The 27,706-nt window shown below is 35.9% G+C and overlaps 1 protein-coding gene across 1 annotated transcript in view; it reads left to right on the top strand.

The window, feature by feature from the left end:
- The window catches only part of shisa9a (shisa family member 9a), a 44,357-nt gene extending 23,689 nt beyond the window's left edge, over positions 1–20,668 (top strand). Inside the window, exons 3-4 of the mRNA XM_051123899.1 lie at positions 10,818–10,943; positions 17,357–20,668. Coding sequence (XP_050979856.1) covers positions 10,818–10,943; positions 17,357–17,760 — 530 coding nt within the window. The 3' untranslated portion in view covers positions 17,761–20,668. The remainder of the gene's footprint in view (positions 1–10,817; positions 10,944–17,356) is intronic.
- Positions 20,669–27,706: the final 7,038 nt, after the last annotated feature.

The following is a 27,706-nucleotide window of genomic DNA, read 5'->3' as shown; positions in this document are numbered from 1 at the left end:
ATCTCTCCAATCAAACTGGTGATATTTTACAAATCAGCAGCTGCAGTGAATGTAGGGCACATATACAACGCGTCTGCTGTCCCATTCAGTTGATGGCTATCCTCTTGATTCAAGTGTTTCCTGGATAGCAGAGCAATTTAGACTTTTCTCATCAGAAATTGCGTAGTAGAAGCTGTCAGAGGAAAGTGTAATCATTTTCTTTAATATCCACTGGCCTATTATAATGGCACTGTCCAGCAGTGTAAAGTCTGGCAGTGTTTATCTGCTGTTTTAGACACACAAGAGGCTGCTGACCCAGATACGTGAAGGAAAACACCCATGCATAACTTAAGGTGCTACATCTAATAAAAACCTCTTTTTCAGCTCAATAAAGTATTAACTAGGGTGCTGGAACGAGACAGGGTGACATGACAGAGGCAAGCGCTGTTCTGCAAACCTCTGCATTCGTACGAAAAAGACGATTGCTTTTCAAGGGGATTTAGTTAGCTGAATGATATTTGGGTGGTTTTTTATCTGACTCAGTGGAGCATTTAGACTATCAGCAGTGTTCAGGCAGTGCCTGGATCTTTCCTTACATAATACAAGGAGTTGAACCTGTAATAGATTATCTTTGGAACCTACGTCCATTGAACATGTGTAAAGACAAAACGTGATGTTGTTTCTCTCATAGCATCCATCAGAATGATCAGTTGGCTGTTTTTAATCTAGTCAGATGTTTATAGAGGCATATATTCATTTATCTTCGTTAAAAAATGATCTTTTCATGGGTTAGGTGCACTGAAACATATTGGAATATTTTTTTTTTTTTTTTTTAAGTAAGTTGCAAAACGAGTTGTTTTATTCTTTTGTTTTCATTTAAATAGATTTGAATTACTTTCACAGAATAATAATGCACTTTTAATTCCCATTTTCTAATGTTTCCACTAATGTCAAGTTGTACTTTTTAATTTAATCCACTATATCAGTATGAAAGCAGTTATGTCAAGGCTGAACAATACATCTTGGAAGCATTATTTAGAATGCCTTGAATACAAAAGCATAATTTCCCTCCAAAAATTTATTTATGAATTTATAACTGACAGAGTTTCATAATTTTTATCTATTTTACATGGATATATATTTTTATATACTTATAAATTGCTACTATTTTTCATGTTTTATAATGGGTTTGCAGGTAAAAATCTGAACTAAAAAATCCTCAGCGTTGAACCCCGTGTTATTTTCACAATCAGATTTGCACATGCTTTTCTCATTTTAAGTGTCTGCCGGGTTCTCATTTTTAATTCACACTCTTTTTCATATCAGCTCCATGGATCTGAAATATATCATGCTTCATCTTTTGTCTGACTTTCAGGCAGTTTGAAATGCTACAATACAGTGACATTTGTAGGTTGTTGGTAATGACTCTGTGTGGATTTCTGTGGCGCTTTCTCGTGAGAGGCAGCATCATGCATGTCTAATGAGCACTAGTGAACAAATAAACATATGGAGTGGATAATGAGGACATCAGTGTTTATAACACCAACCAGTCCAATCTCACACTCTCTAAAAGTGTTGGCACATTTATGGATATTTAACATGGCTTATAGTGTATATTGTATTGTTGTCTTACCCTTTATTAGTGTTTACCCGTTTGATATTAGTTAGCAGTGCTGACGCTCCTCTTAAACCTTCAGTCATGGTCATGTGGAACCATATCAGTGTATACACTTTTAAAGTTTTTAAAGTCTTTTATACTCCCCAATGCTCCATTTATTTGCAAATATTGCAAATGTTGTAAAAAAAACTGAACTGTTTTCCATTCTAATATAATTTAAAATGTCATTTATTCATGTGATTGCAGAGCTGAATTTTCAGCAGAAATTTCTCCAGTCTTCAGTGTCACATGATCTTCAGAAATCTTTGTAATATGCTGATTTGGTGCTTAGTTATTAATTATTATTGGTGCTCAATTATTAATAATGGTTCTTATTGTTGTTAAGAGGTTTTTGCCGCCAAATATTTGGGGAAACTGTGATACTTTTACTGGAGATTGGAGTAATTGCTGATGAAAATTCAGCCTTGCCATAATATTAAAAAATATATACATTTTTCAGAAAGAAAATGATTTATTTAAATTGCAATAACATTTCACAGTAACGCTGTACTTTTTTTTTTTTTTTTCAACAAATGCAGCCTTGGTAAGTATGAGTGACTTTGTATAAGTGATTTTTTTTTAATGAAATTCATTGACATTTTAAAAAAATAGGGCTGTTAAACGATTAATCGCATACAAAATGAAAGTTGCTTAATATATATATGTGTGTACTGTGTGTTTTATTATGTGTATATAAATACAAACACATTCATGTATATATTTAAGAAATATTTACAAGTATATGTATTTATCATTATTTTTATATTTTAGAATTTATATATATTATATAACTAAAAATATTTTGTACATAGATAACATATTTCTCTTAAATATATACATTAATTTGTGTGTATTTATATATGCATAATAATTACACACAGTACACACACATATATATTAGACAAATTCAAACTTTTATTTTGCATGCGATTAATCGCGATTAATTGTTTGACAGTCCTAAAACAAATCTGAATTATTCCAAATTTTTGACCAGTAGTGTATAAAAATTACACATTATCATTTTCCTCTTGTCATGTGTCATGCAATGTGGAGTAGCTGTACACAGAAGGCAATGGGTCGAAAACTAAAAGCAAACCTTTCTGATCAAGTGCACTTTGACCTCATTTTTAAAGAAAGCAACCTTTCTGCTATCCTCAGGCCAGCCCATTTAGAGCACAATAGCGGATCCTGATAGAAGCAAACAGCTTTCATACACACAGCCTGCTTCTCTATCGCTCATCCGCAGCAGTTTCACAGGCTTGTGCCCTCTTCTCACATTGAAAAAATATTTGTGACCTAACTTTTTCTGAGCGGCTTATATTTCTATTCTACCTCTTCTGTTATCTGTCTGTTTGAATGGGTGTTATTAATAGTGCTAAATAGTACTGGTCAAGTTAACAAAGTCAGTAAAATTGCAAAATAAATGTAATAAACAGAGTATAGTTGTGGTCATAAGTTTACACTGAAAAATGTTTAAGAAAGTAAGAAGGGTTGAAAAATTTGCATGTTGCTTTTTATTTAGTACTGCGCTTTATAAGCTATTTTGCATAACAGATGTTTACATAAAGTCCACAAGACAAAACAACAGCTAAATTTATACAAATGAACCAATTTAAAACTTCACACACACATCTGTTGTTAACAAAAGGTGCAAACATTCACTGATGCTCAAATAAAGCAACATGATGCTTTGAGAGCTGGGGACTGAAACCTTTTTGTATACCATGATCAGGGTGAACTGTACTTAATTTATCTTCTTGGAAACATGTATCTACTATACTTAGCTTTTGAAATGCAGTCATAATGAAATAGTAAATTACACAGACAATTTTACAGAACAAAATTGCACACATTCATCCTGTTCAATAGTTTTCACCCCCCAGCTCTTAATGCACAGTGCATAGTGTTGTCTTCTTGAACATCAGTAAATGTTTGCATCTTTTTGTAATAGCTGTGTCCCTCAATTGTTCTCAGTGTGAAAAGATATTTAAAATCATGCAGTCTGTGCTGGAAAGGGTTCAGATATGCAGAAGATGCTGGACAACCAAAGACTGAACAGGATCTGGAAGATTTTCTGAAGAACAGTAGGTAGTTTAACTGCCAAAACAGCCAAAGTACATCCAAGTAACAGATGGGTAACCTTTGAATGGGGTTATCTGTGTACATTCAGCTATATTATTATATGTAAACATCTGTTATTTTGGTAAAATTATTAACATTTTGTAGATTCTACAAGATCTATGTAAACATTATGTTTTCTTTAAAGAGGTCACCGAATGCAAAATTCACTTTTACATGTTGTTTGAACATAAATGTATGTTGGCAGTGTGTGTACACAACCACCCTATAATGATAAAAATCCACCCAGTGGTATTTTTTTAATCTCTCTAAATAATATCCCCTTTCACAAATCAGGCCATTCTCAGCTTCTTGGCTGGGTGAAGTCACACAGATCAAGGCCGCTCCCATGACTATTGATTGACATTGCCGTCTTACCTTAGACCTGCCCTGAGTAAGCTGTGAACTGTCTGCCATTGTTTTTATGCCTGAGCAGGGACTTAAACAAGAATGTCTCCTAAGCAATTGAGGAATTCATGGCACATGATCTTTACTTAATATCCTAATGATTTTTGGCATAAAAATCAATAATTTTGACCCATACAATGTATTTTTGGCTATTACTACAAATATTCCCCAGTGACTTAAGACTGGTTTTGTGGCCCAGGATCACATTTACTCCCGACAACCTCCCGATCTACATTAATGTGTCTATGTTTGCACAAATTATTTGTGATCCAGCTTCACCTAAAGAAGAAATACTTTGTTTTTGTACATGTACACTAGCGTATGTTTATAGTTGAACACGTACCCTTTCAAAGTATACTCTATTTGATGTTGTGCGTGAACGTGGGCAGTTGGCGCATGCACTCTAGAAAGCTTCATCCATGTCCAGATAAGTTTGGACTTATAACAAATAGCTTTGAACTCTTTTGAAACCAAGGCTGAGCTGTCTCAAACCTTCTCGCTCACAAGCAATTGTCAATGTGAGCGTCTGTTGTTGTTGCAGTCTCTGCTATTTTGTTGTTGTTGTTCTGTCTCTTTAGTTTCATTTTGTACTGTGAAACAACAGCCCGGGATAGTGTTGTCACCATGGGGACACCCCACAGAAGAGGGGCGGAGTGATCAGAGCTCATTAGCATTTAAAGAGACATGCAACAAAACAGATTGCTGTATGCAGAGGTAAAAAGGGTGTTGTTTTACAGTACCATTGAGAAATTTTAACCAAGGAATGTTATAGACTTTTCATTAAGACTCTGAAGAATCATATAAACTTGCAGCCGATGACCCTTTTAAACAGCTTTGTTTCTAAAATCTCATTGTTTTGAAATGTTACGTAAATTTGTAAAAGCTAGACATTATACAAAATGTAATTATGCATTTATAAATACTCTCCAAGGACAGTGCACTATTCTTATTTTTGGGAACTGATCAGTGTTGGGCACGTACCTTTAACCCTTTCACACGTGAGTTTAAAATATTCTAGCTGATCCCCCAGAGTGAGTTTTTTTCAGGTGACCGTTATTTAGAATGTATGGCCTTATTGTTTCCATGGCGACGCGTCGTGTTTGTCACCTGACACAACGCAGCCACAATAGCGCTGTATGACACATGTATCACTTTTATATAGTTTTTCCCTTTTTATTATTAATATTCACAAACGTGCTCACTGTATTATGAAATATCTGATATTCCGATTCTGAAATATGTGCAAGTAAATGTATTTGGAGGTTTAAACACTTTTATAATGAGCGTGTTAGTTGATCCATGCCGAGTGATGGGCGCCGCCATGTTAGTTCGCGCTGAATCAAGCTGTGGGATTTACAAAACGCAAATTCATCCTCACCTCCCGGAAAAACATTAAAGTAAGTCTCTGGTGAGCTTGGAGAAGAGCAGAGTAAACTTTATAGTTACCTACACAATGTGTATATGATATCAATAAAACATGTCGTCAGATAACATTTGTAAGGATCATTATTGCCGCTGCCATAGACATCGGCGTGTATTTTGCTTACTATAAATGCATTGTTTTACTAGGACCTATGTGTATGTAAATGGCTGGAACCTAAAATAAGCATTATATGGTTGAAAACACGGAATAGTTGCGATAATATGACAAGCGCTCAGCGCGTCCGATCTGGCTCCGCGCCAGCCAAACCGCCAAAGCAGATTTGAATTCAGCAGCTGATCACGTGACGCGCTGAACGTTCGAATCACACCGGTGTGATCGTACGCTCCAGGGACCAGCCAAGAATGATCACACTGGTGTGATCGTACGCGTGAAAGGGTTAAAAAAGTAATTAGTTATAGTTAATAGTTACTTCTCACAAATAGTAACTGAGTTAGTAACTGAGTTACATCATTATAAAAGTAACTAATTACCAGGCAAAGTAACTATTGCATTACTTAAAAAAAAATCTAATTTAATATAACTATAAAATAAATATAAAACATTGTACAATAATCTACACTATTTTAATGTTGTTGTGGGCAGTGTTGGAAATGTTACTTTGAAAAGTAATTAGTTATAGTTACTAGTTACTTCTCACAAATAGTAACTGAGTTAGTAACAGAGTTACATCATTATAAAAGTAACTAATTACCAGGCAAAGTAACTATTGCATTACTTAAAAAAAAATCTAATTTAATATAACTATAAAATAAATATAAAACATTGTACAATAATCTACACTATTTTAATGTTGTTGTGGGCAGTGTTGGAAATGTTACTTTGAAAAGTAATTAGTTATAGTTACTAGTTACTTCTCACAAATAGTAACTGAGTTAGTAACAGAGTTACATCATTATAAAAGTAACTAATTACCAGGGAAAGTAACTATATTAAATATATTAAATAACTTGGATGACTCCAATATTAAATATGTTAAATGAATGAAATTTTAATGAAATTAATTACATTTTTAGTTTACTCACCAGACTAATATTAAATATCTGATATAATATTATAATTATAATTAGCATTCAACTTTAGCCATTAGAACTTTAGTAATTAGAATAACCATGTATGAATGCATGTTTGTCATGTTGACTGAACTTAGGACTGGTGGTGATATGGTTTGTAATTTAGTGTTTCTATGAACGTCTTGTTACTACCACGAATTCTACTATTAATAACAATATTAAACACACTAAGGTTTAATGAGCTGTTGGGTTCATGAATATTAATCACGTTGTCTGCGTTCGCTCTAACTGATTTGCTGTAATCAAAACAGGGACAATAATAGGTGAGCGCCAGCCAATGAGATTGCTGTTTGCACATTAGTTCCGCCTACTACCGGAGAAACCAGAAGTTCTTTAAAGCTGAAGTATTCCAAAGGAGCTCCGTTGTTTTGAGAAGAAAATACAACAAAGAATATCGTTTACACGTAGCGCGTCAGTTCTGCATGGTATAAGACTCTGTCGCTCTGTATCTTTCTTTGGGTGTGTGAGACAAAGTGACGGCTAGTCGTGTGCCTTCACACTTGAGTTTACAGCTCGTCAAATACAGGTACGCTGCGCATCCATTAAGATGAACTGAAAAATAAAATTATAATAATATTATAATAAATGATAGTAACGCCGTATTTTATTGGCAGTAATGGTAACGGCGTTGTAACGTAGGAAACAGTAATTCGTTTGATTACTCGTTACTGAAAAAATAACGCCGTTAGTAACGCCGTTTATTTATAACGCCGTTATTCCCATCACTGGAACTGATACACCCACATTATTTATATACATGCATATATTTCTACTACATAAATATAACAGGCAGCTATGTATAGCTAGACTATATTTATTCTTTTAACTCATTACCTCACTCAAAAACTCTGACAAACTCAGCTGTCACCACTTACAAAAATCTATGATCTCTGTTCAGATCTGCTGAAAACACTGCGGAAACTGCTGTAAGCTGTCATTTCACTGAATCGTTTCCTCAGGATGAAACTTTACACCAGCACCTTTCCCTCTAGTCAAAGCAGACCTGGATATATAGGTGACATCACACAGCTCCCCACACACAGCTGTTAGTGATGTGCCACAGAAAATAAAAATAAAATACGAACAAATACTCCCATAAACACTGACTGACATATTGTCATGTTGTTGAGCAAGATTCATACTTGCAACCTCTCAGACTTCAAGAGAAAGAAAGGTTCCTCTGAGCTACTTGAGCTCATGCTCAGGTCGGAGGCTGAGCCCACTAGTGTAGAATCGCCCCTACAGGTTTGTATTATTATCCACATGACAGGTATTACCCACTGTAGGAAGTGATAGGCCGATTACACAACTGTATTTAAATCTGGCCCATCATGCTGCAGTTCGCTAATTGCAAAGTTGGATGTGATCCCAGCAAAACCATCTTTCTCTTCAGTGGCAGATAACAATTGCTAATTAATGCGTGTTAATGTTTCCTTGTTCAGCGGGCTAGTGGAGATGGGGTATTTAACAACATGAGAACAAACACCGAAGGTCCATCAGTTGCAAACACTGAGCTTGCTTAGCACGTGGGTGGTGGAAACCATACAAGAGGCTGGCTGCATGCACTGCAAACAGAGCACGAACGCTTGTGTTGCCATGACGAGAGCGATAGCACAAGGAGAAAGATGGTGTAAAGGCAATTTGCAACCAAACACTTGGGAGGAAGTTCTCCCAGTGGAGATGAGTCAGCTTCTTACACAAAACAAAACAAACACTAAGATACCCAGGAAATTGAATAGAACCAAGCATGGGATCACTCCCACTTATCTGCTACTTCTGTCAAATTTTCAAAAGAGTAGGCCGCAAAATCTGTGGTGTACAAAATGAACAGCATGTATGGTTAACAGGAACGTTTTGGCCCATAAAACCAACAAATGTTCTTTAAAAAAGAGGTGTTTATGTCTTTATTATTGTATATGAGCTTCTTCAGGCTTTGTGGAGTTTATTTGGTTTTTGGACCTCGCCAAACTTGAAATACATACTTGGTGTGCTATGGGTCACCAGTTGCACTATTATGTGTTCATCTCATCACTTACAGTCACGGAAGAGGTCACAGATCTGAGGACCTTGTGGAGGACACTCAGCCCACTTAATAATGTCTTACTGACCTTTGCCCTTTGCCTGTTAAAGATGAAATATTGATCAAATATTATTAGCAACAGCGTCCAATTAAGACTTTTGTGTGGGCAAAACCCACATAAAAATCATACATATTTTACGAGGTGGCAAATTCTTGGGAATTTGTATGAAGGACCACACTTAACCTCACCCCTAAACTTAACAGTCACAGAAATCGTACAAAATCATATCAATGAAGTTGTACGAATTTGTATAAATTAGCCACCTTGTAAAATACTTACAAATTGGCTGTGAGATTTTGCTGAATTTGCAAGCTTGCTGATTTATGTTTGAAAATAATGCACAATTAATATAAAAAAGTACTTACTTTTTAGCATTTTTTAAAAGTGTGCTATAAAATAATTACATGTTTTTTACACATTTTTTTATTATTTTTTTAATCACACTTTATATATATATATATATAGATAGATAGATAGATAGATAGATAGATAGATAGATAGATATAGATATATAAAACTAAATAACTAAAGTGCAAAAATATTATTATTACTATTATTAATTATATTATATAATAATAATAAAATATAACATAAATTAAATTATAATTATATAAATTATAATTATATAATTATTGTGACCACCAAACCAAATTTCCCGGTGCTCTCATGAGAACCAGACTGAAAACCGTAAAAATGTTCTCCAGTTTCAACTTAAAAACTTAAGTTCAGCAGCTGCCTTAAAATTTGAGTGATTTCAACTCACTACAATAAAATACGTTTAAATGACTTGTACTTTTAAGTTGATTTAACTTAAAATTTTAAGGCAGCTGCTGAACTTAAGTTTTTAAGTTGAAACTAGTAAAAACTTTTTACAGTGTGGAAATACAGTATGTTATATATACATTCATGAAAATATTACTTTTTTAGAGGAATAATAAAATGAATAAATAAAAACAGTTCAGAAAATGTAATTAAAAAGTCAGAATGAAAACTTCAAAGTTGTAAGTAAGGGCACAAAAAGTTCCCCTAATTAAAAAAGTTTAGGCTCTGTAAACTCTTCTTTCATGATTTTGAAAGAAGTCTCTTATGCTCACCAAGGTTAAATTTCTTTAATACAGTAAATATTTTATATTATTAAATATTATTTTTTTAAAATGTAATTTATTCCTGTGATAGCAAACCATTCTGAATAAAAGTATTAATTTTATTCCAAAAATCTTACTGAGCCTAAACTTTTGAACAGTGTACATAAGTCAAGGTTTTCATCTGAAGTTTGCACAGTGTGAGTTTGTGCACTCAAAGCGTTCAGTGTCTGTTTCCCCGAGTCATCCGATTTTGAACATTACGTAACTGAAAATAATGATGTGCTATTAGCAAATAAACAACGTTTTCAACACGCTTTAGCAAAACAAAGAAAAATAATCTGTTATTATTTGACAAAAACATTAGAGAAAACAAGCACACTAAGCGCTAATGCGTGTACAGTAGTTTCTGAAGCTCTGTTGAGCAGTAATCTGTGCGATGTCTGGTGTGGTATGACTCACTGCACGGCGCTCAGTACAGACGTGTGTCAGCAACCCTGCTGCAGGGCTAAGTGATTAATTAGTCACAACAGGAGCTCTGCGCTGACAGCTCTGCCACGCAGGTTACACCTCTTTGATCGTCATTCACCGCTGACAATTCATCTCTATGAACCAGAGGAAGTCAAGGGAGGAAATCAATGGGACCGGTTGTATATACATACCATCGCTCATTCTTTGACTGTCACTTCACAGGAGGCAGATTGGACCGGGCTGTGACACTAGCCGCACACACACATCAAACAGCTCGTTATCGGATGCGTTCGGTCTGATTCTTTTTCCGTCTGTCTGTGACCTACTGTATGTACAGAAACTTTCAGAGCCTTTAGATGTCTGTTTCTCTTTTGTTATTAGCGGCAACTGAATCGTGACGTTAGTCATCGGTAAGCGAGACATATTAGTAGGGATGACTAATAAAATGCTGTGAATTAAGACAAAATAATGATGCAACCCTTTAACAATATTTTGTTTTGTTTGCAGAAGGCGGCCAGATAAACAACATGATGCAAACGCACCCGTATCCAGCCCTCAGCCAGCTGTCCCATGTCTATGAGCAACAGCAAACGGCAAAAGAGCACAACAAATACGCCTCACTGAAGGCTGTGGGTAAGGATCATTTTCTAGCATGTCAGTGTTACACTCTCGTGTGGATCTTTCCTGTGCAAAACTCATAAATTATTCCTCTTATTGAACATAGCATTTACCGCAGAATATTTTACAAATGATTAATGAATCCCAGAATAAGAGGATTTGAGAGCTGTTTTATCACTGGATCTGTTCTTCATTCCAGTTGACTTGCATTATTTACTTGGAAGTTTAGCAAAATTCTCTTTCTTCTCTCTCTCTCTGTGTATATATATATATATAGTTCAGATGCAAAACCAGCTAAAAGCCATCTCGGTCAAAAATGAGATAATGATACTGAGTGAATGCTCCTGACACATATTATATGTCCATCAAATACTTGTACTTCAAACTTGATAAATTCCAGCCTCAGCTCAATTAGAAGTAGGATTTAGAGGCTTTTGCATCTGAACTCTTAATGTATATATATATATATATATCAGGGGTTTTCTCAAGGGAGGTAGTGTCTCCTCAAAATATTGGATGAGAAAAAAATTGTGTAGAACAAAAATAAAATAACAGTGATATTACAAAATGTAACATTAAAACTTGTTCTTCTAAAGAAACATTGTCCAACTGTGAGACTATAGGTAAAATTACAGTGGAAGTCTGTCTGACTCTCTTGCCAGACCCCCTAAAGCATGTGGTGGGTTTGGTGGGGGGTACTTGAGAATGAATGGGGGAAAAGTCACGTGACAGAAGACAATGCTTCCATTGCGATATGATTGGATATGGTTGGTTATGTTCGGCTGTGACTGGTTCATGCAAATTCTGTCTGTTGTGTTTGTCAGTCTAAATGAACAATATAATGCCATTAATGGGAGGAATAATTTAAAAAAAAGTAAGTAAACAATAGATATAATCACTTTGTTAAGTCAAAATATGATTTGGAATTTCCCGAAAACACTCTGTGGGAGTTTTTAGTGAGTAATCAGCCTGGTGAATTTTGAAGTAAATCTTTGTGTCTGTGATTAATATTTACTGAGATTTGATGACTGATGATTTGGAAAAAAAAATGTAAAAATATTTAACTATTAAAAAGAATAGCTGAACACAAGTTCAAAACAGAATGTTAATGTAAAAACATAAAATTGTTTTTCTTTATTTTTCTGAAAAATTGACTGGACATGAATTTACATTTGCTTTTTTTACATTTTACGTTTGAAAAATTGAGGACTTTGCCTTCTCATTTCAGAACACCACCGCACAAAACTGATATATATATGAAGAGTTCAGATGCAAATGAATCCATCTGACATATTTCTAAAATCAACATTTCTTTCTGGCCATTTTGTATAGGTTTCTATGTAACTGCTGGTACTTCTGATTGGGCTGAGGCTGGGATTTAGCGAGTTTGAAGTAAAAGTATTAAATGGACGTATATGTGTCAGGAGCATTCACTCAGTATCATTATCTCATTTTTGTATATATATATATATCTCATTTTTGTAATATATATATATATATATATATATATATATATATATATATCTGTATAACTGATATATACAAAAATATAACTGTTTTATATATGAATACAATTTAAAAATGTACTTTTCAAAAGCCGTTGTCCAGTATTTAGTGTCACATGATCCTTTAGAAGTCATTCTAGTATTATGATTTGGTTCTCAAAAATATTTCTTATTATTAAAAGTTGCACTGCTTAATAGTTTTGTGGAAACCATGGTGTTTTTTTTTTGTTTTTTTTTCCAAAATACTCTGGTGAATAGAAGGTTCAAAAGAACAACATTTATTTGAAATAGATATATTTTTAACATTATAAAAAATATTACAAATATTAAAAGTACTACCATTTTGATCAATTTTATGTGTCATTGCTGACTAAAAAGATTAATTTATTTAAAAAATAAAATCATACTGATTACAAAATTTTGAACAGTAGTGTATGCTGTATATATACACTACTGAAAGGGGTGTCTTCCGCCTCGAAGTAAACAAGCGGGACGTGACACTCATTCATTCAACAGTTGACAGTAGTGATGGGCAAATGAAGCCTCGTGAAGCACTGAGAATTTCTTCTGACTGTTTCGGGTAAAGATTTAAAGCTCTGAGTGTCGAAAACAGTGTTATCTGGTGGTTAGTAAAAAAATAAAGCAGCCAAAAGCCTGTGAAAGAAACTCCGTCGGACAAAACATTCACCACACATTCTATAGATCGACTCATGTTACATGCAAAAATAAAAGAGTGTGTTTGTTTGCTGAATTTCTGTCTTTGATAAACTAATTTACCCATTAAATTGTGGCATTAAATGGCAGTACAAATATCTATGTTGTAATAGAAGAATAATGTACACATATATGAATTGCGTATGGCAAATATTTAATTTTCCTGAAATAATCGAACAACTTCGAACAGCACATGTTGTCCCTGAGCACCATCTCTCATAAAGGTTTGCAACTTGGTATACTACTTCCACTGCATCACAGGAAGTTGTACCAAAGTTCTTTTTTACAGTAGTGCCCCCTGGAAACAGGTGGATAACCCTGTGTTAAAGTTGCTATTAATTAAATGGTTTGCGTAAATGCATAAAAAAAGCATAAATATAATCCCATGGTTTAACCATGGTATGTTGCTACTATTGTTTACCTAATAGCTTACTCAAGGATTTCTCTGTGACATGACACCTGAAGAGAATCGAACTAACGCATGTTATTTATACTGTGAAGTAACTTCAAGCCTCGACCCCTACCAAAATGTTCTAATTTCACCTCATCATGGATGACATATACCATATGAGATCATCGAACAGAGAAAAAACTGACCCTGTAGCGTCATAGTTATTTTTCTTATTTAATTGCCTCCTCCATGAAAATTCCCAAAGGTACAGAATTGTTAGAGCTGATAAGTCCCAATTCTGCAAATCAATACATCGCTTTCACTCCCCAAATACATCTCTAAGGTCACAGAATTGGATTTCTACCCGACAGAGAAGCAAAGCTTCTAATAAAGGCCTGTACCAGAATATCTTCCCACCAAAACCCTTTGAGATCCCGATGACACTAACTCTATGCGTGGAGTCACGGAGTTGCGAGCCGACAGATCTTTGAACTCTGTCTGGGGGCACTAGTTACAAAACCACGATTCATCTTGATTATGGCTCTTAAGGATGTGCACTGTTGAGCACTGTAATTGATTCACCCGTCTGTCGTGATGATCCGTGTATCTGATACGGGAAACGGCGCAACGGTGGAAAAATGTCCACCGTGCATGACGTCTTCGTTTTCTCCCACAGGGGCAGACGAGCGATAAATATGATTTATTATCACATCGCAGACCAAACTCATTTTAAGCGTGAAAAGTTTATCTTCAAGGTCGTCAAAGCAGCCAACCATCAAAAGCAGACTGAGGAAGTCACACTAGGATGCCTGGTACTCTAAGAGTAATGATTCCCTTATAAACATGAATCACCACGTAAAAAAGAACACATCTCCCAAAGGAACATGACAGGCTGAACTTAAACTGACCACAGATTGAAAACCTTAACTGCTTTTTTGTGCTAAATTCGTTCGGTTGCTAATGTTTCTGTAATGGGTCAAAGTGGGTCACTGACCTTACTAGTGAACTGTGTACCAGCTGGATGATTATGCCCAATATGTTGTAAATATTGCATATATTTGATTTATTTATTTAGGGCCTGAGCCCCGATGATACAAGGACCCTGTTGGAATTGCTAAGATTCTTCTTCTTGTCCAAAATAAATTGCATTTTTTTAAGGCCTAAACATGCTTGAAATCTCACGAAACTTTGCACACATGCCAAAAGTGGTGAAAATTTTCATCTGATGGATTTCAGAAGTGGGTGTGGCAAAATGGCTCAATAGCACCACCTATGAAATTTCAACAGAGTGTCCCTCGAGCTATGTTTCACATACATGTATGAAATTCGGTAGACACATGTAACACCAGTAAAGTAAACAAAAAAGTTCCCTGGTACGAGGTCCGAATACCAACAGGAAGTCTGTTATTTTGAATTTTCTATGAAAGTTTTGTGCCGTATTTTCAGGCATTATATTTAAACCAACTTCTCCTAGAGATTTAAACAGATCAAGACCAAATTTGGTCAGTGTAATCTAAAGCCCCTTGTGACGTTGTAATAATTTAGGCAAACAATGTCTGATCTGCACCAAAATTCACATGTTTGATAAGAATCCTGTCCTGAACACATGCCAATGACCATATTTAGCCATAGCGCCACCTGCTGGCAACAGGAAGTGACATATTTTACACTGTAGCAAACTCCTCACAGAGATTTAATGACATTATATGTGACCCTGGACCACAAAACCAGTCATAAGGTTCAATTTTTTTAAATTGAGATTTATACATCATCTGAAAGCTGAATAAATTGCATTCCAATAATGTATGGTTTGTTAGAATAGGACAATATTTGGCTGAGATACAACTATTTGAATATCTGGAATCTGAGGGTGCAAAAAATCTAAATATTGAGAAAATCAAGTTTAAAGTTGTCCAAATTAAGTTCTTAGCAATGCACATTACTTATTATGTTTTGATATATTTATGGTAGGAAATTTACAAAATATCTTCATCAAATATGATCTTTAATTAGAAATAAGGAAAATCTATAATTATGACCCATACAGTGTATTGTTGGCTACTGCTACAAATATACCTGTGCTACTTATGACTGGTTTTGTGGTCCAGGGTCACATATTTGGTCAGTCTAATCTAAAGGCCTTTGCGATGTTAAATTGAGAAATCTTGAGTTTGCGTTAAAGAGCGTGTCCATGGCGGTGTGACAAATTTCAATGTTTCACCATGGGAATAGAAGTTATTGTAACTTCATAAAATGTCCGATCTGTCCCAAACTTCACACGTTCGATAAGATTCCAGGCCTGGACACATCTGAAGGCCAATATTCTGTTATAATCATAGCGCCACCCGCTGGCAACAAGAAATTACCTGTTTTATAGTAACTGAAACATGCCATGTACAATCTGCACCAAACTTCAAATTTTTCAGCCTGAATTAGCAGTTATATTTATTATAGATATTATATTTAGCACCACCTGTTGGCAACAGGATAGGTCATGCTTTGCACTAATTAAAATATACCATGTTCAATCTCCACCAAACTTCATATGTTTGATAAAAGTGCTGGCCTGAAGACATTTACATGCCAATATTCAGTTATAGTCATAGCGCCACCAGCTGGCAGCAGGAAGTTAATATAAATGACTTTGACAAAATCCTTTCTATACCACTTGCACAATGCACATTGCCCACCATTCGCTGTTTTCCTAAAGCCACTGGGTGGTGGCGAGCCCAGGCATGAGGGCTCTTTCAATGCTGCTTGCAGCTTTAATTATTTTAATATTTAAATTTAGTCATTTAGCAGATATTTTTAACCAAAGCGACTTTACAAATGAGGACAATAGAAGCAATCAAACCAACAAAAGAGCAACAATATGTAAGTGCTATGACAAATCCTGGTGAGTCTAACACAGTACACATAGCAAGTAGACAGAATAGAAAAAGAACAAAACAATTTAGTGCTAAAGAGTCATTTTTTATTTTAAAAAACAAGTAGATAGAATAGAAAAAGAATAGAGAATGCTAGTGTTAGAGGGTCAAGTTTTTTTTTTTTTTGAATAAATAAAAAGAAAACAAGTAGATAGAATATAAAAAGAACAGAAAATGCTAGTGCTTGGGGGTAATTTTTATAAAAAATAAAATAAAATAAAATAAATAAATAAAAAAAGTAGATAGAATAAAAAAACAATAGAGAATGCTGTTAGATGCTCAAGGTTTTTTTAGAATAAATAAAAAGAAAACAAGTAGATAGAATAGAAAAAGAACAGAAAACGCCAGTGCTAGAGGGTTATTTTTTATTAAAAAAGTAGACATGTCGATAGAATAAAAAAAAGAATAGAGAATACTGTTAGACGGTCAAGTTTTTTAGAATAAATAAAACAAAAAACAAGCAGATACAATATAAAAAACAACAGAAAATGCTAGTACTAGAGGGTCATTTTTTATTTAAAAAACAAGTATAGAGTATACAGTGATTTCGATTTTCCATTTAAACAAGAGACCTACTAAATACTCGAAAATTTGATCACATGATCACATTTAGATTTGCCTCCATCCAACCAACAAACGATGAAAAATCAGATCATTTTTTGGTCACAGCATCCGCCTTTACTTAGTTTTGTAGCACCAAAACAGTCCTGTTTCATTTTTTCATTTGTTTTTTTCTCCATACATTCCAATGACTTGTCATTTTTGCACCATTTTAATTTCTACTTTTTTTTGTCAGATACAGTATATATCAACCTCTTTTATCTGAAACAAAATTTGATTTTTCATGATATCTCAACTTACCCTCACTCTTCCTCTCTATCATGCCATCAGCTGCCAAAGCCAACGGTGATTTCCTCAACAAGCAGCACCGCCACTTGGTCGAGTTGGCGGCTAAGGGAACCCTGCCACTTCATCCAGTCAGAATGGAGCATGTGGAGCCCACGGCTTCCTACGTCACAGAGGTCCCGTGCCTCAAACAAAATGGACAGAAGCCCAAGAGCATTAAACCCACCGTGGCCCATCCCGCAATGGCCTACAGCTCCAACACCATCGCAAACCCCGGCATGCTGAGGAGCTGGGAGGCCGCAGAGACTGCAGGTCGACGCAAAACCTACGGCCCAAGGAAGATGTGCACGGTAGAGCAGATTAATGAGCTACACACTGCCCGCAGTCATCATTACCTACCCACGCAACCCTACTTTGTAACCAACAGTAAGACAGAGGTGACTGTGTAAGAAGCTGAATACATTTCAAAGCAAGCAGCAGAGAGCCAAAAGTGATTATCGTCATGAAACGATTTTCCACACTGCCCCTAGTGGACTGGAGGCACAACAGGGGTGAGCATGTCACGTCCTCACAATAACATCAGCTGACAGTGAGGCCAGGGAGACTTGGAAACGTTCACCACTATTTATATCCACTGTAACAATGATGTGTTTGTGTTCCGTCAATGAAATGGGAAAAGGAAACAGATGTAAAGAATTGGCACATGAAAAGTTTCAGATCAATAGCAATAAGATCTAATAAACGTGCACGAAAGTGAGAGAGATGAGACATTACAGAAATGAAACATACTGTATTATCGATCCCAGATATTAAAGGGCTGGCACGGAGTGCGAAACATAGGGTGATGCTCTTATCTGAAATAATATAGCGAAAATTTGTCGGATGTGATATGGATTTGATAAAAGACTAAGGCTGTGCCTTTTGTTTTGTCATTATAAAGCACCTCGGTCAAGCAACTAAAAAAACTGATGTTTGAGTCCGAAGAGTACTGAATATTTCATGCGAAGGTAGCATTGCCATGCCATGAGCAACACTGTTAAAGAACATGGAAGCTTGGGCACAACTCATGTCTTTGGAAATACATGTGGTCTCTTTTTGCGTACATTCGGCATTACTTTTTTTATGTGTACTCTCAAATGCATACAAGCATGTTGAAATATTTGTCAAAATGTCATCAGTAGGTGTATCTGCTGCCACATGTACTGTAAGGTTTTTTTGCACTTTTACAAATGTGTTGTGCGGAAGGTACATATTTATTTATTTATTTATTTATTTATTTTCCCCCCAGACAAATGCGACTTATGATGAAAAAGACCATCGAGTATATTTATACCATTGCCAGTATATGTATGCAAATTATACAGTACATTGTGCCAAGAAGTAGCTGGTTGAAGTTATTGTGTTCAGCATTATATTAATTTATTTTCTGTTTTATTCAATAGTGTGTTTGAGAGGAAAATGTTTCTGTTGCTACATCATTATCTAATGGAGTGGTAGTTCTGGAGATGTACTTTAAACTGGAATAAAATAAGCTTTTTCTTTCCTCATTCGCTTCATCTTTATTTTCCCCTTCCATTGCTGTCTTTGATGCTAACAGGATGTTGCATTGTGATGTTTTCGTAAACAGGTCGATGAACTTTGTTGTATCCAATTGAGTTAATTCAGCAATGCGTAAACCTGGAAATATCAACCCAAAGAACTTGACCCGCTCCTGCACTTCCGGCTGATTGCTGGGGAACCAGATCATGTGGAATAACTCTAGTCTGGGACGGATCCTGTCAGCCTCACTGCCTGTTAAAATGTCTGTCTACTCCATGCTAAATTTGTTGTGTAGCGTGCATGAGTAGTAAGCAGTTTCGTAACATGCAGCACCTTTTCATTCATTTCCTTTCTTCTACCACACATTAATGCTGAAGTAAAGAGCATAAGAATAAAGTATAGAATATAACCGTACACCGGAAAGTGTTTAAATATCCCCTAAGACACTCTCTCGCCAAATTCTGAGGTCCATCACAAGGTGTTGTGGTGTTTTGTTAGAAATAGCCAGAGAACAGGCAGCAAGTCTTTCATCTCCTGCAACTTCGAGGAAGTCCCAGATGAGGAGCAGGGAAGGAAAGGGCTCTGATTGATTTGATTCAGGCACTTTGAGCAAGAATAAGCCAGCTAATCCAATCCTCAGCTGCACGCATTCACCTCTGAACAGGTGCCTGGAAACAGCCAGAGATTGAATGAGCCTGTTTCTGTGGGGGCCTTGTTGAGCTGCCAGAAATCAAAGTTCTGCTCGGTGAATTAAGATTGAGGGTGCGAGTGACCTAGTTAACCGAATCAGCACCGGCCTGTTCGGCATACAGGCACAAAGTAATAGGAGAGCGGGTGGTCGATTGCGTTTGTTTCCTGAGGTCTCAGCCTTGCATTTTTCCATAGCTTTAAATGGAGAGGGAAAAAAAAAACTATATTATTCTACAGAAAACTTAATGTATATGGCTCATCTGGCTTTTTATATAGGATGTACAGTATTGTAATGTATGCCAGGTTACCCAATCACATTACACAAAACCAGTGACTAGTTTCATTTAAAATATTATCAAATTATACCAATATAAGGCAAAAAGAAAGATGATAGATTTACCCGTATTCATTTAGCAGATGCTTTTATCCAAAGTGACTTAATATATGTGCTACAATACAAAACTGCTCAGAAATGTCTGAGCCAGAAGTTTGAGCCTTTATGTTTTCATATTTTAGCGTGAATTAACACTTGAGTGTTTAGATAACAGGGTAAAATAAATAAATGGATGAAGTTTAATTACTTGCATTCTTTATCAATAAATGATTAATTTATAAATCAATCAATGCATGAATGTTAGGTTAGGTTAGTTCGTTTCATACATAAAAACAAGCGATGATCACAGCATATTCACAAATATGACGCACTCGCTGATTTGCGTTTTATACTCCAGTCAGAAATCTCCAAATTAAGCGCACAACCTAATTTTAATTAAGGGAGAAATGAGGTTGAGGAATAGTATTGACTGTGATTAATTAACTGAGCCTGAGATAAGTCTGATTGTTATGAGGTTATGATTAATTTGAAGTTGGAAAATGATAATTTGGACCTATACTGGATACTGAGAAACTAATCAGATTCAAGGGCTTATCTTTTTCTTTTCATAGTTTGTATTGCTACTTGTCCTTATGTATGAGTGTACAATGCAGTTCATTTTGTTTACAGTGCTGTTACTTTAGGATATGTCGCCACATGGCAGATAAGCTGAATTTAAAACTGTAATGTAAATAATATTTTTGTGCAGTGTATTTGTATACATATGACATTTATTAAAGATATGCTAAACTGGACTCATTTGTGAAGGGTCTTCTAATTGTACTTTGATTTATCATTTACTTATGGGTTAAAGTCACAATTAGAGGTTTTTGGTTTTCTTTGTATGCAATGAGGATGACAAAACTTTGGCTTGTACTGACCAATGGTAAATAATAAGTTGATTTCATCCATATGTTCTCCCAAGCTATTCTTTCATAAGGTTTGCAAAGCAGTACTCACACATTTGATTTTAGAAATGAGAAAGTATAAATGTTTAAACTACTGTGTATGACATGATATTGCATCTGAGTGACTGACACATTGTTTCTTTCACATTAATTCAAATGTAGTTATGCTTCACCTACGCACCCGTCTTTACATTCAAGAATTGTTTTCTGTGTTTCCTTGTTTCATGTAAACAAACGGACAGATCAATAGATATACAGACTAGTGATGTTCGGTTCTTGAATGAATCGTTCTTTTAAGCTGATTCTCAGGAAGCAATGGGTCGAGTCGGTTCACAAAATTGATCTGAATTAGTTGTTTTTAAAACTTTAAAGCCATGTGAATAAAGGTTTTTTATATTTTGCACATTATTCAAATGCCTTGGAATTATGAGTTTTTGATGTCACAAAAGAATCCCACACTTAAAGAGCACTAATTTATTTATTTTTACACCCCAGCAGCATTTTTTATTTTTTATTTTTTTGTATGTATGAATCGAACATTAGTTCTGGGTTGATGACGCAGGACGCACAGCCGACGAAGCACGTCCTACTCAAAAAGAACGGAATGAGCTGGTTCGACCAACTGTCGAAGTTTGCAGAGAGTTACCGAGTACTCAAAAAAAAACAAATGAGCCAGTTAAACCAACTGTCGAAGTTTTCCAAAGATTTACAGAGCGATGTTTCTCATGAGTGAGTTGACGATACTGGGCAAGCCTGAGGCACGTACTGGAAATATGCTTATTATGATTACTGTTATAAATTAACATGTTATTAAATAAGAAATTCACTTCCAAAACAAAAATTTACAGATAATTTACTCACCCCTTGTCATCCAAGATGTTCATGTTAATTTCAGGATAATTATCTCCATATAGTGGACTTCAATGGTGCCCCCAAATTTGTACAGTTTAAATGCAGCTTCAAATGTCTCTAAACAGTCCCAGCCAAGGAAGAAGGGTCTTATCTAGTGAAACGATTGGTCATTTTCTAAACAAATTGATGATATGTCGAAATTGATTGATATGTTAAAAAACTCTCATCTCGTTTTCTTCAAATTCAAAATCGTCCTACTTTGCTGTTATCTTTTTTTGTAAAGGGCATTTAATCTTGTTCACATGTTTACTTTGTAAACACTGGATCTGTACTTCTGCAGCGATGTAGGATGATTTTAAAGTTGGGGAAGAAAGCGAGATGGGAGTTTTTCGACATACCCTAACTGTTCACACAGACACTGACAAGATACGCATTTGGCTGGATTGTTTAGAGCCATTTGAAGCTACATTTAAACTGCATTTTGGAAGTTCAAAATCGGGGGCGCCATTAAAGTCCATTATATGGAGATGATTCCTGAAATGTTTTCCTCAAGAAACATATTTTCTTATAGACTGAAGAAAGAAAGACATGAACATCTTGGATGACAAGGGGGGTGAGTACATTATCTGTAAATTTTTGTTCTGGAAGTGAAGTTATCTTTAAAATTAAAATTTAAAACATTCTGTCGAGAGATGTAAATAATTTTCACTACAGTTTATTGTGCTTGCAGATTATTTTTTGAGTTAAGCGAAATCGAAGAGTTTAAAAGGCTGGTTTATTTTAACTTTAACTTAAGTGAATGAATAATCAGCAATATGTGCAATAACTTTTTATTTGAATGTTTCAATATGTCTTGACACAAATTACTTTATTACTTTGTTAGAAAAGAGAGGCATAGTGACATTATTGTCTGATGGCATCAGGAACCGATGAATCTGCTTTTTGAACCAGTTCAATGAGCCGAACTGTCCGAAAAGATCCAGTCCATCTTATGCATCCCACTTTTCTGAGTTTAGTGTTGCTGACTATGAGTTGAGTGTTCAGATTGTAACACAGGAATGGCGCCCAAGGCCATATTAACTCAAAAAGGACAATGCCATCATCACATCAGCCCAAATCTAAGTCATTAAGGGACATTATCCTGGTCATCTTTATGTAAACACAACCTCAGGATCAGTTATGTGAAAAAACTCCTTCTCTTGCCCAAGAAGAGGCAAAGAGCAACACCCAAATGCTTGATCTCACACTAGGATTTAAGTATAAGCTTTTCTCAGTGAGTTCAGGATTTTGTGCTCATGAAGAAAGGTTTTTTGAGTTTAAGAAAATTTCACGGTCTTCCTCTCCAGCTTGGGCAGTCTCGTTGTGAGAAAGTCATTCATTAAATTACTCATTTGATTTAGCGGAATGAGGTTGAGAAAAACCATAAGGCATACCAATCTGGTTCCTGTGGATTACAATCTATGGAAACCGTTTCTGCCACTGAATATAAAAAAATAAAAATCTCACAATTCTAACTTTTTGTCTCACAATTCTGAGTTCGCAGTAATACTAATACAGATAAATAAATAGTAGATAGATGGATGACAGATACACAGACAGACAGATGACACCCACTAACATTAATTGTACAAAAAAAAATCTTCTTGAGAACTGTCCCTTTAAAAAGTCTTGGCAGTTAAGGACACAGGTGTTACCAATTAACTGGTAAAGGTACTGGATTTTCCAAGCTTTAATTACATGCTTTGTCTTTTTGGCAATGGTGTTATCCTCGTGAGAGCCTGCTGAAACATCAACCAAAGAGACCAGAACATCTCTGGCTTAATTGCATCATTAGCTTTTCATTCATACTGGTTAAACCAGAACACAATGACGTGCACAAAACAATCACTGATGCAATCTGTCATTGATCTCTTATGGGTATTTCTGCGGAGGCTGATATGTGCATTGCTGCGGTTTATTCTATATATTCAAGCCTGAGTGAGTTATTCTGCTCATCTATGTTGTAGCTTTTCTGGTTCATGGAGATGACAGGCCATTGCACCCACCAGTCCGCTGCTTGGTCTAGGGGCATGATTACTGAAAGCCCTATGAACACATTGAGTCTGCAGATCTAGTGCCTGTCACATGGTGAGTCACTGCTATGAGATTCAATTTCTCAACCCTTATCCACAACTGACATGAATATGTATGTACGAGGTTGACTTTTATCTCCCAATGGTTTCCCCCTGAGTGTTCGCTTCTGTAACACTAACTTCCTGTCTGAGACAAATGACTGATCCTGGGACTGGTCATGTGGAACATAAAAAACCTTCAGAGCACTGCTTCTCTTTATCTGTGAGAGAACAAACGAGCGCAGGGTGTACAAGAGACTCCTCACCAAGCCTTACCAATGCTCACCAATGAGATGAGCTCAGATCCTTGGATTTTGAGAGCATTTTCATCACACCTTCAGCCTTAGGGCTGCAACTATGGCTGTCAGACTGAATGGCTTCTGAGAGACAATTCATATATGATGCATTGCATTGGAGAACTATTAAGAATGTAGGTGAACAGGGTCCTTGGAAAGATTTAAGTTAAAAGAATGATTCATTTGTGAAAAAGACACTGTTTCCATCTGCACTTGATACTGCACTTGGCACTGTCATGATAATTTGTATCATGAATCTATTCACCGGATCACAGAACCGTTTTGAACTATTTATGTATTTATGAACTGAATCAATCTGGGTCAAAAATCATACTTTTTTTGTATGATTCTAATATTTTAAGAACATGTACTAAATGTGATAAAAAAATAAGACTTGCAGTTATTTGCAGAATTATCTATATTACATGGGTTGTGCAATGGCATGGCCCCAGCGTGGATGAATCAAATGCCTATCCCAGATCTAATGTTTTGAGGTGTACAGTATGTGTGGTTGTTAGTCACTGCACTGGTGTGGATGTATTTCTGAATCACAGATGCTAGCCTACATCTTGGAATATATGCCCCAAATAAGGTTTTTCACCGGATATTGTCATCTGAACAAGTAAGTAACATGGCTGCTACTTTTGTTCTGATCAACTGAGGAAATAAACATTATAATAAATCACGCTACCAGTGGTGATTAAATATTATTTAATTTCAGTCACATATGTTTCATAAACACATAAACCTTTCTGGATTGCAATCCACCATCAAAATTTAATTATTCCAGCTGCTGTGAGAAAAGGCTATAAACGATCTGGCACCTGCAGCATCCTCACATGCCATATAGCCTACTAGCCAGGACACCTTCTTTAGGACATGACGTAATGACGCGGCGACATGCTTGAATTTCCCTCAAATTCCTACCAGTACCCCTCAAATTAGAAAACATTATTACAAGCTCACGGTTGTGAATCAGGCTAAAGTAAGGAGATAGTTTTAAACACTGGCTGGTTGTGTACTTGCTCAAAAATGTTTTTGAGTGCAGCTTTAAATGTGAATACCTTAAATAAATGATAAATGATGATGAAACTACAATTAATTTATATTATACTACGATTTTAGATGGCTTTTTATGAGCTGAATCATGACTGCAACAAACCTAACTAGGACATGTGAAAGATCACACTTTATTTTAAAGGGGTCATTGGATGCCCATTTCCCACAAGTTGATATGATTCTTTAGGGTCTTAATGAAAAGTCTATAACATACTTTGGTTAAAATTTTTCAGTGGTAGTGTAAAACAACGCCATTTTTCCCTTGTCAAAATCAGCCCTTTTTTAGACTGAGCCATTCTGTTGCATGTTCCTTTAAATGCTAATGAGCTAGCACATTATTAAGAAAGGCGATTTGCAAAGATGCATAAAAAAGCCTTATACTTACTTCTTCTGTAGGTGAAACTGGATCACGAATGATTCACGCGAGCATAGACGCATGTATGTAGATCAGTGGTTCTCAATCCTGGTCCTGGGGGCCCCCTGCTCTGCACATTTTGCATGTCTCCCTTATTTTACACACCTGATTGAGATCATCAACTCATTAGGAGAGAGATCCATGAACTGAACTAATGAGCTGATGATCTCAATCAGGTGTGTTAAATAAGGGAGACATGCAAAATGTGCAGAGCAGGGGGCCCCCAGGACCAGGATTGAGAACCACTGATGTAGATCACCGGACGCATTTCCTTCTAAAACGAAAGTAACATTATTCCTCTGCATCTCAGGTTGGGTCTAAGGTAAGAAGGTTGTGTCAGTCAGCTATCATAGGAGTGGCCTTGGTTGGGGTTACGTCACACTGACAACAAGCTGAGAATGGCTCGATTTGAAAAAGCAGATATTGTCACACCCCTGTGGACTGTTTATGTTGGTTTCTCCCTCTTGTGCCCATATTTGGTTGTTTCTGTTTCCTGTCCTCGTTTCATCATCATTAGTTAACCTTGTATCACCTGTACCTTAACTATGTTCATTTTTATCACCTGTCTTTATAAGTTGTATTGAGTTCAGTGTTTGTCGTCCAGTCTCGTCAATGTGAACGTCTATGTATGTGTGGTTTTACCCTCCTGCTGTGGATTTACCCGTTTTTGGATTTACCTGTGGATTATAATAAAGACTTTATCTTTGACCTTCGTCTTCATTCACCCCTTCCTCGCACGATATGTGACAGATATTACTTATAAAGATAAAAAAAATAAATAAAAAATTGTATCATTATAGGGTGGTTGTGTACACACTGCCAACACACATTTATGTTCAAACAATATGTAAAAGTGAGTTTTGTATCCGATGACCCCTTTAAGGTCCAGCTGTCATTATTAACTAATAATTATGACTTTTACCTCAAACTCCTAATTACTCCTTATTAATAGTTCATATGATAGTTAAGTTCATTGTTGGGAAGGTTACTCTGGAAGTGTAATAGGCTACAGATTACTAGTCACCCTATTTAAAATGTAACAAATAGTGTACCTATTTCAATTACTTCATTAAAGTAATGCAACTGATTACATTTGATTAGTTTTCCAAATGTTTTCAATTAAATCAACAAGTTTTCAGCGTTGATGTGGATTGGTTCTTTTGTTTGAAACAATCAAGAGTATCAGAATAGCATTGCTGTACCAAAAGACCTTTAAATGACAGCAGGCATCATGCATATCAGAAACAGGCAAAGCAACAAATTAATATTATTCAACATATCCTTGCAGGTGAAGGTTATGAGTTTATCTGAAAAAAGCAAACTCAGCAAAAAACAACCCAAAATAGTCAAAAAAAAAAAAAAAAAAAGTTCTCACAAATCACAAAATGGCAGGAGAATCTTAGAGGCAAAACCACATAGGTGCAGACTGCTGCTGAAGTCACAGGAAGAGTTCAAAACCAGTTGGTCAGTCCGTACCAGAAAATGAGGGAAGCAGACCAGGCCATTGGAATCCACACAGTGGCAGAGGTTACCGGATGAAATCTCCAGGAACAAACAGGTGTACAGGCTTTGAAGGCCAGAGTCAGATAGGAGGGAGATTCAGATGACAAATCCAAAAGATCCAGGCCTGAAGACAAAACCTCAGTATCCCAGGCTAGCCAGGAGCACAAATCGGATAGATGAAGCCTGGCAAGGGGTTGACAGAGAAGGAGGACAGGACAGGTAGAGAATCCTGGAGCCAACAGGAAAAAAAAAAAAAAAAAACTTGACAAACTGGCAAGAGAAAAAAACAACTTAATGCTGAGTCCTCCAGAGCAAACAACAATCTGGCACAGAACAACACACACAAAAGTAATAAGTAGAGCAATCAATGAGCAGGATAATGAGCAATAACAGGTGAGGCAAATAGATTAAAATGAAACAAGGGGGCGGGGCCAAGACATGACAAACAAAGGAACAAATGGCAAACAAAACAAAAGCCAATAAACACAAACACAAGCATAAACACAAAAAAGACATACAAAGCCAGGCTGATCAGCTAAGGAGTCCTGACACTAGTAAACAGCCAATATGCTAGCAATATGCATGCTAATAAGCAACTAGTTAATAGTGAGAATTGGTCCCTATACTAAAGTGTTACCACATGAAATTT

Source organism: Labeo rohita, chromosome 12 (genome assembly GCF_022985175.1).
Source record: "Labeo rohita strain BAU-BD-2019 chromosome 12, IGBB_LRoh.1.0, whole genome shotgun sequence".
In the NCBI taxonomy this organism is placed as follows: domain Eukaryota; kingdom Metazoa; phylum Chordata; class Actinopteri; order Cypriniformes; family Cyprinidae; genus Labeo; species Labeo rohita.
This window is presented reverse-complemented; position numbering and strand designations above follow the sequence as displayed.